The sequence below is a fragment of the Lipophrys pholis genome (assembly GCF_963383615.2).
Source record: "Lipophrys pholis genome assembly, chromosome: 18".
NCBI classification, from domain to species: Eukaryota; Metazoa; Chordata; class Actinopteri; order Blenniiformes; family Blenniidae; genus Lipophrys; species Lipophrys pholis.
The window spans coordinates 25,730,050-25,743,040 of NC_137646.1; the positions used below are offsets into that span (position 1 = coordinate 25,730,050).

The following is a 12,991-nucleotide window of genomic DNA, read 5'->3' on the forward strand; positions in this document are numbered from 1 at the left end:
ACACACACACACACACACACACACACACTGGCTCTCTCCCTTGATCAGATCTCTGCAGTGTTGTACGGCTCTGTGAACCTACGTGGGCTGGTTATCTTATATAACGCAGCTGAGGTGAACATGCCAGCTGCACAGTGTGTGTGTGTGTGTGTGTGTGTGTGTGTGTGTGTGTGTGTGTGTGTGTGTGTGTGTGTGTGTGTGTGTGTGTGTGTGTGTGTGTGTGTGTGTTCCTCTCCAGATGACTGGACTGGTAAATGTGTTTATCAGGACGTGTTGATGTGCCGATGTTCCCTCCGCGCTCACAGACACACAGCTGATGTCTGTCCACGTGTTCTATGATTGTAATTCTGAAAAAAAAAAAAAAAACTGACTGACTGATCCAATTTAGTTCGTCACGTCTTTTCTAATCCGTCTGCCTTCGACGGGCTGAAAAAGCTCTCAGACACGCTGAAAACGTCGTTCTCAAGAAGTCATAAACTGAGAAATCTTGAGAAACGCTGCACCAGAACTGAGTCCTAAAACAGTTACCGTATTTCCTGGACTAGGATCCCCCCCCCCCCGTCCACACGATCTTTTTTTCTCCCCGTTGTGCTTAAAAAGTTTCTCGTCCACATGGGAAACATCTGCGTCCAGAACACCATGAAAACTACTCAAACTGCTGTAGTACACATGTCAGGCCTGTTGGGGGCGCTGTAACCCGGCCAAAGAAATACACCAAAAATGGAGAAGAAGACACACAGTGAAAGGGAGGCGGGGTCATCAGGTGGAGAGGTGGGGCAATGACATCATCGTTTTCTGCTCACGTGCGATGTGTTTGTCCACGCGTGTGGTGAGGGAGGGGTCATCTGGGTTTACATTGAGGTAGTAGTGGGGGGAGGGGTCGTCTAGGTTTACAGTGAGGTAGTGGGGGAGGGGTCGTCTGTTTACAATGAGGTAGTGCAGGGGGAGGGGCCGTCTAGGTTTACAATGAGGTAGTGCAGGGGGAGGGGTCGTCTAGATTTACAATGAGGTAGTGGGGGAGGGGTCGTCTAGGTTTACAATGAGGTAGTGGGGGAGGGGTCGTCTGGGTTTACAATGAGGTAGTGGGGGAGGGGTCGTCTACGTTTACAATGAGGTAGTGGGGGAGGGGTCGTCCAGGTTTACAATGAGGTAGTGGGGGAGGGGTCGTCTGGGTTTACAATGAGGTAGTGGGGGAGGGGTCGTCTGGGTTTACAATGAGGTAGTGGGGGAGGGGTCGTCCAGGTTTACAATGAGGTAGTGGGGGAGGGGTCGTCTAGGTTTACAATGAGGTAGTGGGGGAGGGGTCGTCTGGGTTTACAATGAGGTAGTGGGGGAGGGGTCGTCCGGGTTTACAATGAGGTAGTGGGGGAGGGGTCGTCCAGGTTTAAACTAGTCAGTAGGTTTATTCTGGAGTTTGTGAGCGTTCTGCCTGCCACTGCTGTTTTTTGTTTCTCTCCTGATGTTGCTGTTTGTTGGAAAGTGGAGCAGCAGAGTGATTTGCGTCCCAGAACCGCAGCGTCGGCAGTTTGGATGCCGCTTGGCAGCTGCGTCTCCGTGGCGTCGCGATCAATCGCACCCGACTTCACCCTGGTTGTTTTCCTCTGTACGAAATGTAAATCCTTTGTGGGATTTGAACATGGAAAACTCCCAAAAAAAACCAAGTCCCACTCCACAGAAACACGCAGCCTCGAATCCGCCGCAGCGTCGAGCGACAATTACATAACTTCTGACAGTATTAAGTTTAGCGCGGTCTGTGGGGCTTTTGTTTCCCCCGTACAATATCCAACACAGCAGGATTTTAAATTAAAAAACACGCCCTGGATACACACTGCCTTCATCTCTCTTACGACTGGCGTTGTATTCAGGCCAAAGGAAGGAGGAGTGTTTGTTTAAAGTCAATATCAGATTTTTTTTTCTCATTACTAATAAGTTTCTGTGTGTACTGGTTCATCTCGTCTGTGATTACGTTGTTACACTATTACACACATATCGCAGTGCGTAGACAGACGCTACGCACTGCACTATGCGTACTGTTGACTATAAGGAGGGTATCGGCCAGTAGGTAAAGGTCAGTATTTGTATCTGAAAGTATCTAAAGGTTAGTATTCGTATCAGTACTCGGCATATAAGTAAAGGTCAGTACTAGTATTGGCAAGAAGCTAAAGGTTAGTATTCATATCAGTACTCGGTATCGGCATATAGCTAAAGGTTAGCACTCATATTGGTACTCGGTATCTGCAAGTAGCTACAGGTTAGTACTGGTATCAATACTCTGTATCGGCGAGCAGCTAAAGGTTAGTACTGGTATTGATACTCGGTATCAGCCAGTAGCTCAAGGTTAATTCCGGTATCAGTACTCGGTATCGGCCAGTAGCTTACGGCTAATTCTGGTATCGGTACTCCGTATCGGCCCGTAGCTAAAGGTTACTCCTGGTATCGGTACTCGGTATCGGCCGGTAGCTAAAGGTTAATCCTGGTATCGGTACTCGGTATCGGCCAGTAGCTAAAGGTTAATTCCGGTATCAGTACTCGGTATCGGCCAGTAGCTCAAGGTTAATTCCGGTATCGGTACTCCCTATCGGCCTTTATCTAAAGGTTACTCCCAGTATCGGTACTCCGTATCGGCCCGTAGCTAAAGGTTACTCCCGGTATCGGTACTCGGTATCGGCTGGTAGCTAAAGGTTACTCCTGGTATCGGTACTCGGTATCGGCCCGTAGCTAAAGGTTTCTCCCGGTATCGGTACTCGGTATCGGCCGGTAGCCAAAGGTTACTCCCGGTATCGTTACTCGGTATCGGCCCCCACTCACCGTGAACTCCCGCAGGTTCTCACACTTGTGCGAGTCGTCGCCGGGCGGCTGGCCTCGCCGGCACAGCTTGTTGTGGAGCCACATGAGCAGGTACCAGATGGACTTGGGACTGGGGACGATGTTGAACGGCGGCGGCAGCGTGCCGCCCTCGTCGAAGTAGCTCATCCACAGCTTCGTGCGGGCGAACTTCCACTCGATGTCGGCGTGGTCCTGCGGAGAGGGGGACATGAACGGACACGCTCTTTTGGGATTACGGAAAAGCAACAGCGCACCTTTTTTTTTTTTTTTTTTTTTAAAAAGTCACCGAACCACCGTCAGTTGATATTGGGTGTGATAATGTGAGAAGAGACACGTGTGGAATAGGATTCTAAAGCGGTTCTCTGGTTCTGAAGGAAGGAAGTAGCTGTGTGAAGATGAGGTATGAACTGCAACACACACTGTATGTATGGCTGTGATCATATGGAGGACGAATAGCGCCACAATTCAATTAATACTACATTACAATTATTTAATTACTTATTTTACATGTCAAAGTCAGTGGGCGGGGCTTAGTTTTGGGGCTATAATCACAGGGAGGGGGTTAAAGTTCGAACAATTAAAATAAATGAAAGAAAAAAAAGGGAATTAAAATCTGAAACATATAATTATTTCACTATTTATCTGTCAAACTCGCCCATCAAATTCAGTGGGCGGGGCTAGTTTTAACCTATAATCATAGGGGGTTTGAAAAATTTAAATAATAGAAAAGTAAAAACTCAACTAACTAACTAACTAAGTAACTAAAATTAGTTTTTGCACTTTCAGTCCTCCAAATAACCACACAAACCACCGTCGTTTGAGTTAAGGGGGCTGCTTTATCGATCCCCTACTTGAAAAACAAAAATGATAACGAAGATGATACTTTGAGTTCCAAACAAAAATGCTCATTGAGGCAAAAAAAAAAAAAAAATGGAGAAAATCATGAGGAAAACCTAAACCAGGAACAACTTTACGAACTTCTGGGCTTCTTCTGGGGCTGTTTCACTCACAGCGATGAGTTGGTAGGAGTTGTTCATCATGGCGATCAGCATGTTGAGCAGCACCACCAGCGAGATCACGTTGTACGTCCCGAACATGGTGGCGCCCACGAACTCGGTGAACTCGTGCCGGGCCTTCACGTTGGTGACGTAGAGGTTCAGGAGCCCGAATATGGACCAGAAGAGAGACTGCAGCGTCTCGAACAGCCTGCAGGGGGGGGGGGGGGGGGGGGGGGGAGACGCGTCATCGAAAGGGTGTCCTCACATCGCCAGTCACCCTTGAACTCTCTTTAAATCAATTCTTGAAATTTATCAGGAGAAAATAAAAAAATCAAAGAGGTTCTGAACCGCAGTTTTCTCTCGCCAGAGTATACAGTATGTGAGATCTTGGCTGTTCGGCGTGTTGATTGGCTGCTGAAAGTGTCAATCGTAGCGATAGCATAGCGATAGCATAGCGGTCCTTTGCTCATATTAAAAATAAGTTGTTGTCGTTTGAATTCCCGGTGAATCAAACCACTAAATTCTTCTGGTCAGTCGTTTCCTGTGTAAATCTAATGTGAGCTCGGTGATGCGTTCAGGTGCATCACGTAACTCCGAGCTCCGACCAATCGTCCTTCAAGTTGGATTAAAAAAAAAAACCCTCACGGTGCAAAGCATTATGGGATTGATCCACTGGACCGATGGTCCTGGACTCTGATTGGATTATAATCATCTTAATCTGATCGACGTGTTTACATGACAGCGCTTGAATCGGATTGGAGGAGAGGGGGAGGGGGGGGGGGGGGGGAGAGGAAAAGAAAGAACGAAGGACGAAAAGGGAATGAAGGAAGGAAGAAAAGAAGGAAGGAAAGAAAGAAAGAAAGGATAGGAAACAGAAGGAAAGGAAGAAAGAAGAAAGGAAGAAAGGAAAGAAAGGGAAGTGAGGAAGAGGATGGAAAAGAAAGGGAGTAAAAGGAAGAGAGGAAGAAAGAATGACAAAAGAAAAAGGATGGAAGGGAGGAACAAACAGTAAGAAAGAAAGAAAGAAAGAAAAAAGAAAGAAAGAAAGAAAGAAACAGGGTGATGACAGAAAACAGAAGTTGTTTCTTTCTTTATGAAAACACTGAAAAGAACGAGAGCCTCCCTCCTTCTTTTCTCTCATCCTTTCATTTTGATTCCCTCTTTCTCTTTCTCGTCCTCCCTCCTTCCCTCGTTTCATAACGTCGATGCAATCTCACGCCTGGTTGCTTCATTTATCCTTGATTCAATTCACCCCCTCCCTCATCCCCCTCTCTCTCTCTCTCCCTCATCCCCCTCTCTCTCTCTCTCTCTCTTCATTTACACAGTCAGCAGGTCTCTCGCTCTCTTTTCTTCTCACACGTTTACAGGAAGTTCACGGCGTCGCTCGCTGCGACCAGAATGAAGGCAGAGCGTTGAATATTTGATGGAGCACAAATATATGTAACACCCTGCGGACCAACCTCTCTCTCTCTCTCTCTCTCTCTCTCTCTCTCTCTCTCTCTCTCTCTCTCTCTCGCGCTCTCTCTCTCTCTCTCTCTCTCTCTTCCCCTCTTTTTTCTTTCATGCTCTAAATTTCTTCTTCTTCAGCTTTCTCTTTATCGATTATTTCCTTCCTCCCTTTGCTTTGCTTCATCCTTTCTTCCTTTTTCGTTCAGTTCCTCCATCTCTCTCTCTTTTTACTCTCTCTTCTCTTCCTTCCTTTTCCCTCCATCCCTTTATTGATTCCTCCTGGTGTTTTCCTTCTCCTCCATCAGCTCTTCCTCGCTACTCTTTGACCTCTTTACCTCCTCCGAAAAGGCCACCTCTTTCCCTTCATTTGTCATCCATCCATCTATCCATCCATCCATCCATCCATCCATCCATCCATCCATCCATCCATCCATCCATCCATCCATCCATCCCCCTCTTCTTCCTCTCTCTCTCTCTTTCCCATTGAGCCGAGTCATAAACTGCTTCAGCTGATCCTCAGTCACTTCACTGTTATAGTCCTGCAGTATGTGTGTGTGTGTGTGTGTGTGTGTGTGTGTGTGTGTGTGTGTGTGTGTGTGTGTGTGTGTGTGTGTGTGTGTGTGTGTGTATTGTTCCTGGGAGAGAAAACAAAGTATGTTTGGTCTTGGCAGCCCGGCAGCATGCAATTAAATCATTCCAGCCTATAGTGCTATGAATATGTACGATCTGGTGTGTGTGTGTGTGTGTGTGTGTGTGTGTGTGTGTGTGTGTGTGTGTGTGTGTGTGTGTGTGTGTGTGTGTGTGTGTGCAGCCTGCAGGGATTACAACCTGCATTATGCTGCTGCAGCGCTGCAGGTTTCTGTGTTCACGTCTCAGTGTTCTGCTGATCGCAGTGCAAATACTCACCAAGTAACTAATTACTTCAGAGTAGGGACGCACTGATAATACTTTTTAAAGTACGAGTATGAACCTTTAGCGACTTGCCGATACCGAGTACCGATACAAGTACTATCCTTTAGCTACTTGCCGATACCGAGTACTGATACAAGTACTATCCTTTAGCTACTTGCCGATACCGAGTACTGATACAAGTACTATCCTTTAGCTACTTGCCGATACTGAATACCGATACAAGTACTATCCTTTAGCTACTTGCCGATACCGAGTACTGATACAAGTACTATCCTTTAGCTACTTGCCGATACCAAGTACCGATACAAGTACTGTCCTTTAGCTACTTGCCAATACTGATTACCAATACAAGTACTATCCTTTAGCTACTTGCCAATACTGATTACCAATACAAGTACTATCCTTTAGCTACTTGCCGATACCAAGTACCGATACAAGTAGTAACCTTTAGCTACTTGCCGATACTGATTACCAATACAAGTACTATCCTATAGCTACTTGCCGATACCGAGTACCGATACAAGTACTAAGTTTCATCTACAGAGGATTTTCAAAAAGTTTCACGGAGCCGCTGCAGAGGAGCTGAACGTTTGAGCAAATCTCACAATCGTACCATAAAATGTTGACCTTCCGAAGTCGTGTATTTTCGCCCCCCGGGTCGACGGTACAGGCGCCAGGTACTCACGTGGAGAAGGCGTTGTTCTGCCTCTCGCAGCGGATGCCCTTGCAGTTGTTGGGCTCTTCTGACGCCGTCGTCTCGTAGTAGAAGTACAGCTGGTTCAGGCCGTTGGCGAACGCCAACAGGACCTACGCAGGAGGAGAGACCGAGAAAAAACACAACATGCTGATTTTAGGTTCCACGGGTACTTTATGATTCAATGAAACTTTATTTAGAGTGCAACAAATACAACACAGGTTAAACCCTGGTTCTAGTAGGGGGTAGGGAGTCAGAAAGTGGTTCCAGTAGGGGGTAGGGAGTCAGAAAGTGGTTCCAGTAGGGGGTAGGTATTCAGATCCTGGTTCCAGTAGGGGGTAGGGATTCAGAAAGTGGTTCCAGTAGGGGGTAGGGGTTCAGATCCTGGTTCCAGTAGGGGTTAGGGAGTCAGAAAGTGGTTCCAGTAGGGGGTAGGAGTGAGAAAGTGGTTCTAGTAGGGCGTAGGGGTTCAGAAAGTGGTTCTAGTCGGGGGTAGGGAGTCAGAAAGTGGTTCCAGTAGGGGGTAGGGAGTCAGAAAGTAGTTCTAGTTGGGGGTAGGGATTCAGATCCTGGTTCCAGTAGGGGGTAGGGATTCAGAAAGTGGTTCCAGTAGGGGGTAGGGGTTCAGATCCTGGTTCCAGTAGGGGGTAGGGATTCAGAAAGTGGTTCCAGTAGGGGGTAGGGGTTCAGATCCTGGTTCCAGTAGGGGTTAGGGAGTCAGAAAGTGGTTCCAGTTGGGGGTAGGGAGTCAGAAAGTGGTTCTAGTCGGGGGTAGGGGTTCAGACCCAGGTTCCAGTAGGGGGTAGGAGTGAGAAAGTGGTTCTAGTAGGGCGTAGGGGTTCAGAAAGTGGTTCCAGTAGGGGTTAGGGATTCAGAAAGTGGTTCTAGTCGGGGGCAGGGAGTCAGAAAGTGGTTCCAGTAGGGGGTAGGGAGTCAGAAAGTAGTTCTAGTCGGGGGTAGGGATTCAGACGGTGGTTCCAGTAGGGGGTAGGAGTGAGAAAGTGGTTCTAGTCGGGGGTAGGGAGTCAGAAAGTGGTTCCAGTAGGGGGTAGGGAGTCAGAAAGTGGTTCTAGTAGGGGGTAGGGTTTCAGACCCAGGTTCCAGTAGGGGGTAGGGAGTCTCTAGAGAGCTGAATCTTCCATTCTGAGGCCGCAGCTCTTCAGTTTTCTTCTCGGGGATCGGCGCTCAGCTCACTCGGGCCATTTCAATCCACACGCTTTGATCTCGCCGCCGACACCACTGGCGTTACGTAACAACGCAGCGTTCGCAGCACGAAGGCGCCGGGGTTTGGTTTTAAGACCTCGGGGAGGGAAGCGATCCACGTGTGGATCGTGTTTGGAGTGGGGAGCTCCCCTGGGGAGGCGTTAATGAGCTGGGGAACGTAATGAAACCGCTTAACGTCCTCCTCCGAGCTCGCTTTGATGAATGGAGATCAGCCAATGGAAAACAATGGAAAAGGACGTATAGAGGGCGCTGTCCGTGTTAGCTGCTAATGCTATCAAATCCCTTAGTGCTCTTCAGCAGAACCAGGACAGATGAGGGGCGCTGGAACCGTGGCTCTGGAGCTGAAACAGGCAGAATTACTAAAAACTGATAACATTGTTAAAACTACTAAAACATTTTATCCCAAAAACCAAAACCGAACTGAAAAAACTGCTAAAACGAAAAAAATTCTTAAAAACTCAATTTAAGTAAAACTGTTGTCACCATCAGGAAATGATCAAACAGCTAAAACTGCTTAAATATTCAAGATGCATAAAACGGCTGAAAAAACTAAACAAAATAAAAGCCCTAGAGAAATCGCTAAAATCACTAAAAACGCTCAAATACAACTTCAAATGGCTAAAATAGGTAAAACTGCTCTACTCATTAGGAAATATAGAGCGGCTATAAATAGCTAAAATAGTCAAGATGAATAAATTGGCTAAAGGAATACAAAATTAAAGTATATCTGAAATGTAACTATTAAAAGCCTCCAATAGGTTTATTTTTGTTTTTGTACTTCATTTCCGATCTTTAGCAGGTTTTAATTAAACTATATTTTCTTGTAGTTAAAACGGTGAAAACGGCTGTAAAAGTAGCCGAACCCCTGAAACAGATACGACCTGATAAACATGTGTACTTTAAATATACTTTCTGAACCCCGTGGACAACGGGCGGGAGTGTGCGCGGTGGACGCGTCTCACCAGACAGTAGATGAAGAGGAACTTGAGGATGTCCAGCAGCATGCGGCCCAGCGAGATCTGCAGCGGCCCCAGGTGGGAGTTGGCGGTGAAGAGCGAGATGAGTCGCAGCGAGCTGAAGATGTTGGCGATGGCGAACAACGCCTCGGCGATGAGCGTCGGGTGCCACATCTCCCACTCCTCCCGCGGTCGAGACGAGTTGTACTGGACGGGACGGGACGGGACGGGACGAGACGAGACGAGACGAGACGAGACGAGACGAGACGAGACGAGACGAGACGAGACGAGACGGGACGGGACGGGAGGACAGGTTGAGTCAACGAGTGAAAACCGTGTTGAGATTAACGCTGAAATGCTACGATATGCTACTCTAGTGTGTGTGTGTGTGTGTGTTTGTACACGTGTTGGCTGTGTGTGTGTGTGTGTTGTCTTTGTGTGTTTGTACATGTGTTGGCTGTGTGTGTGTGTGTGTTGTCTTTGTGTGTTTGTACATGTGTTGGCTGTGTGTGTGTGTTTGTACACGTGTTGGCTGTGCGTGTGTGTGTGTGTGTGTGTGTGTGTTGTCTTTGTGTGTTTGTACACGTGTTGGCTGTGTGTGTGTGTGTGTTGTCTTTGTGTGTTTGTACATGTGTTGGCTGTGTGTGTGTTGCATTTGTTTGTGTGTTGCCTTTGTGTGTTTGTATGTGTGTGTGTTGCCACTGTGTGTGTATGTGTTGCATTTGTTTGTGTGTTGCTTTTGTGTGTTTGTATGTGTGTTGCCACTGTGTGTGTGTATGTGTGTTGCCTTCGTATGTGTGTATGTGTGTTGCCATTGTGTGCGTGTATGTGTGTTGCCATTGTGTGTGTGTGTGTTGCCACTGTGTGTGTGTATGTGTGTTGCCTTTGTGTGTTTGTATGTGTGTTGCCACTGTGTGTGTGTATGTGTGTTGCCTTCGTATGTGTGTATGTGTGTTGCCACTGTGTGTGTGTATGTGTGTTGCCTTCGTATGTGTGTATGTGTGTTGCCACTGTGTGTGTGTATGTGTGTTGCCTTCGTATGTGTGTATGTGTGTTGCCACTAGTGTGTGTATGTGTGTTGCCTTCGTATGTGTGTATGTGTGTTGCCACTGCGTGTGTGTATGTGTGTTGCCTTCGTATGTGTGTATGTGTGTTGCCATTGTGTGTGTGTGTGTGTGTGTTTGTGTGTTGCGTTTGTATGTGTGTTGCCACTGCGTGTGTGTATGTGTGTTGCCATTGTGTGTATGTGTGTTGCCATTGTGTGTGTGTGTGTTGCGTTTGTGTGTGTGTGTAAACTGTATGTATGTTCTTCAGGGTGCGTGTGCACGTGTGTAGGAGGACGACCGCCACTGACTCACAGCTGCTGCAGATGGCCCCGCCGTCTGGTGTGTGTGTGTGTGTGTGTGTGTTTGTGTGTGTGTGTGTGTGTGTGTGTGTGTGTGTGTGTGGTCCTGGTTCTGGTTGAACATGTGAGTCTGCAGCAGCAGCAGAGCCAGCTCCAGTGGTCAGGACTGCAGCCTCACGGGTCAGTATCAACACTTCCTTCACTGACCACTAGGGGTCACGTTATGAACATTTTTCAGTTTTAATCAGATTATCCGTGACGTTCACACGGTTAGGTTCGGGGGAAAAGCGACAAAAAGACCAACGCATGGTTACCTTGACGTAGGCGACGATCTTCAGAGAGATGGTCGCCAGGTAGAGCGAGTTCATGGCGAAGTCCATCAGGTTCCACCAGTCGTGGATGTACTCTGTGAAGCCGCCGTCCCACATCTCCTTGATCTCTGCCCAGATGAAGCCTGCACACACACACACACACACACACACACACACACACACACACACACACACACACACACACACACACACACACACACACACACACACACACACGTGTTAACGCACCATTCATCTGTTTTCTCAGAGGCTCCGCCCCCTTTCCATTGTCAATGGATTAATGACTCGTTATGACAACCTGTCTGCTGATTTTCACTTGTATCACCGCCGACCGGAACCACGGTTTGAATCCTACCAATCCACCATCCAGATTATAGAGCATCTTCTTCCTCTAACATCAGATTATAGAGCATCTCCCTCCACTAACATCCAGATTATAGAGCATCTTCTTCCTCTAACATCAGATTATAGAGTATCTCCATCCACTAACATCCAGATTATAGAGCATCTTCTTCATCTAACATCAGATTATAGAGCATCTCCCTCCACTAACATCCAGATTATAGAGCATCTTCCGCCTAACATCCAGATTATAGAGCATCTTCTTCATCTAACATCCAGATTATAGAGCACATCCCCCCCTAACATCCAGGTTATAGAGCATCTTCCTCCTAACATCAAGATTATAGAGCATCTCCCTCCGCTAACATCCAGATTATAGAGCACCTTCCTCCACTAACCCAGACTATAGAGCATCTTCCTCCTAATATCCAGATTACAGATTAAGGACCCACCGAGGACCCAGGGCAGGATCATCCACTCCACGATGGTGGGCGGCGGTCCCTGCATGTGCAGGTTTGTTCTGGCGATGTGTTGCGACGCCAGCAGCAGGAGGAAGAGGAAGGTGAGGTACGACGCCGTGTGGCAGATGAACTTGATGAAGGGCTTCTTGATGAAGTGTCCCACCGCACTCTTAGGAGCCAGCAGGTAGATCTGAGGAAGAGGAGGAGGAGGAGGAGGAGGAAATTTAGATTAAAAGCACCATGTATCAGGTTCCTGCAGTTCCACTGTTGTCCTCCGGGTGTCAGTATCGAGTCGGAACTTCATTGTCACGTTTCTTAAGTAACGCATGAAAACAAGGCGACTCGCTAATCGGATGAAGACGCCGTGCGTTGACATCGCTAAAGCTAAAACACAACAACGGTTGAAGCTCCGCCCTCATTGTGTTCCTCGCGCAGGAGGAGGTGGAGCAGGAGGAGGAGGAGGAGGTGGAGGTGGAGCCTCCTCTGTTGCTTCCTCACCAGAGAGAAGACGGGGAACAGCAGGCCGATGATGAAGCAGGTGACCAGCTTGACCACCCAGTGGCGCCGCCTCCAGCCCGGGAAGCCGTCGTACCACAGCGTCGCTAGTAGCTGCTGGCAGTTCGGCTGCGCCACAAACTGCAACGGAGAGAGAGAGAGGAGGCGGAGTCACTTTGCTGAACGGCAGGTTAGAGCGACGGGGTGGCTAAGCTAACGGGGGCTAGTAGCTAAGCTAACAGCTAACTGATGGCGGTGGCTAAGCTAACGGTTGACTCGGGCTAGTAGCTAAACTAACAGCTAACTGATGGCGGCAGCTAAGCTAATAGCGGACTGATGGCGGTGGCTAAGCTAACAGCGGACTGATGGCGGTGGCTAAGCTAACGGTTGACTCGGGCTAGTAGCTAAACTAACAGCTAACTGATGGCGGCGGCTAAGCTAATAGCAGACTGATGGCGGTGGCTAAGCTAACAGCGGACTGATGGCGGTGGCTAAGCTAACGGTTGACTCGGGCTAGTAGCTAAGCTAACAGCTAACTGATGGCGGCGGCTAAGCTAACAGCGGACTGATGGCGGTGGCTAAGCTAACGGTTGACTCGGACTAGTAGCTAAGCTAAAAGCTAACTGATGGCGGCGGCTAAGCTAACAGCGGACTGATGGCAGTGGCTAAGCTAACGGTTGACTCGGGCTAGTAGCTAAACTAACAGCTAACTAATGGCGGCGGCTAAGCACAGTTGACTGGGGCTAGTTGCTAAGCTAACAGCGGACTGAGGATAGTGGCTAAGCTATCAGCTAGCTCGTCGAGCGTTGAATGATTGGTTCGTACTCCGAACGTCACCAGGCGGGACACAACCGCGACTTCCTTGACAATGTTATGACTCGTCTCCATGGAAACGAAAATGCAACTTTTTGAAAATGCCTGCACTCCGTCTCCATGAAAACCAGGGAAAAGGCAACT

At 48.1% G+C, this 12,991-nt stretch overlaps 1 protein-coding gene across 1 annotated transcript in view; it reads right to left on the reverse strand.

Moving 5' to 3' along the window:
- trpc5a (transient receptor potential cation channel, subfamily C, member 5a) overlaps nucleotides 1–12,991 on the reverse strand; it is a gene marked incomplete at its 3' end in the record, with an annotated part of 40,244 nt that overhangs the window by 9,399 nt on the left and 17,854 nt on the right. The window contains exons 8-14 of the mRNA XM_080485891.1: nucleotides 12,038–12,175; nucleotides 11,531–11,729; nucleotides 10,719–10,858; nucleotides 9,066–9,266; nucleotides 6,871–6,992; nucleotides 3,837–4,032; nucleotides 2,809–3,018 (exon numbers count right to left, since the gene is read on the reverse strand). Coding sequence (XP_080342017.1) covers nucleotides 2,809–3,018; nucleotides 3,837–4,032; nucleotides 6,871–6,992; nucleotides 9,066–9,266; nucleotides 10,719–10,858; nucleotides 11,531–11,729; nucleotides 12,038–12,175 — 1,206 coding nt within the window. The remainder of the gene's footprint in view (nucleotides 1–2,808; nucleotides 3,019–3,836; nucleotides 4,033–6,870; nucleotides 6,993–9,065; nucleotides 9,267–10,718; nucleotides 10,859–11,530; nucleotides 11,730–12,037; nucleotides 12,176–12,991) is intronic.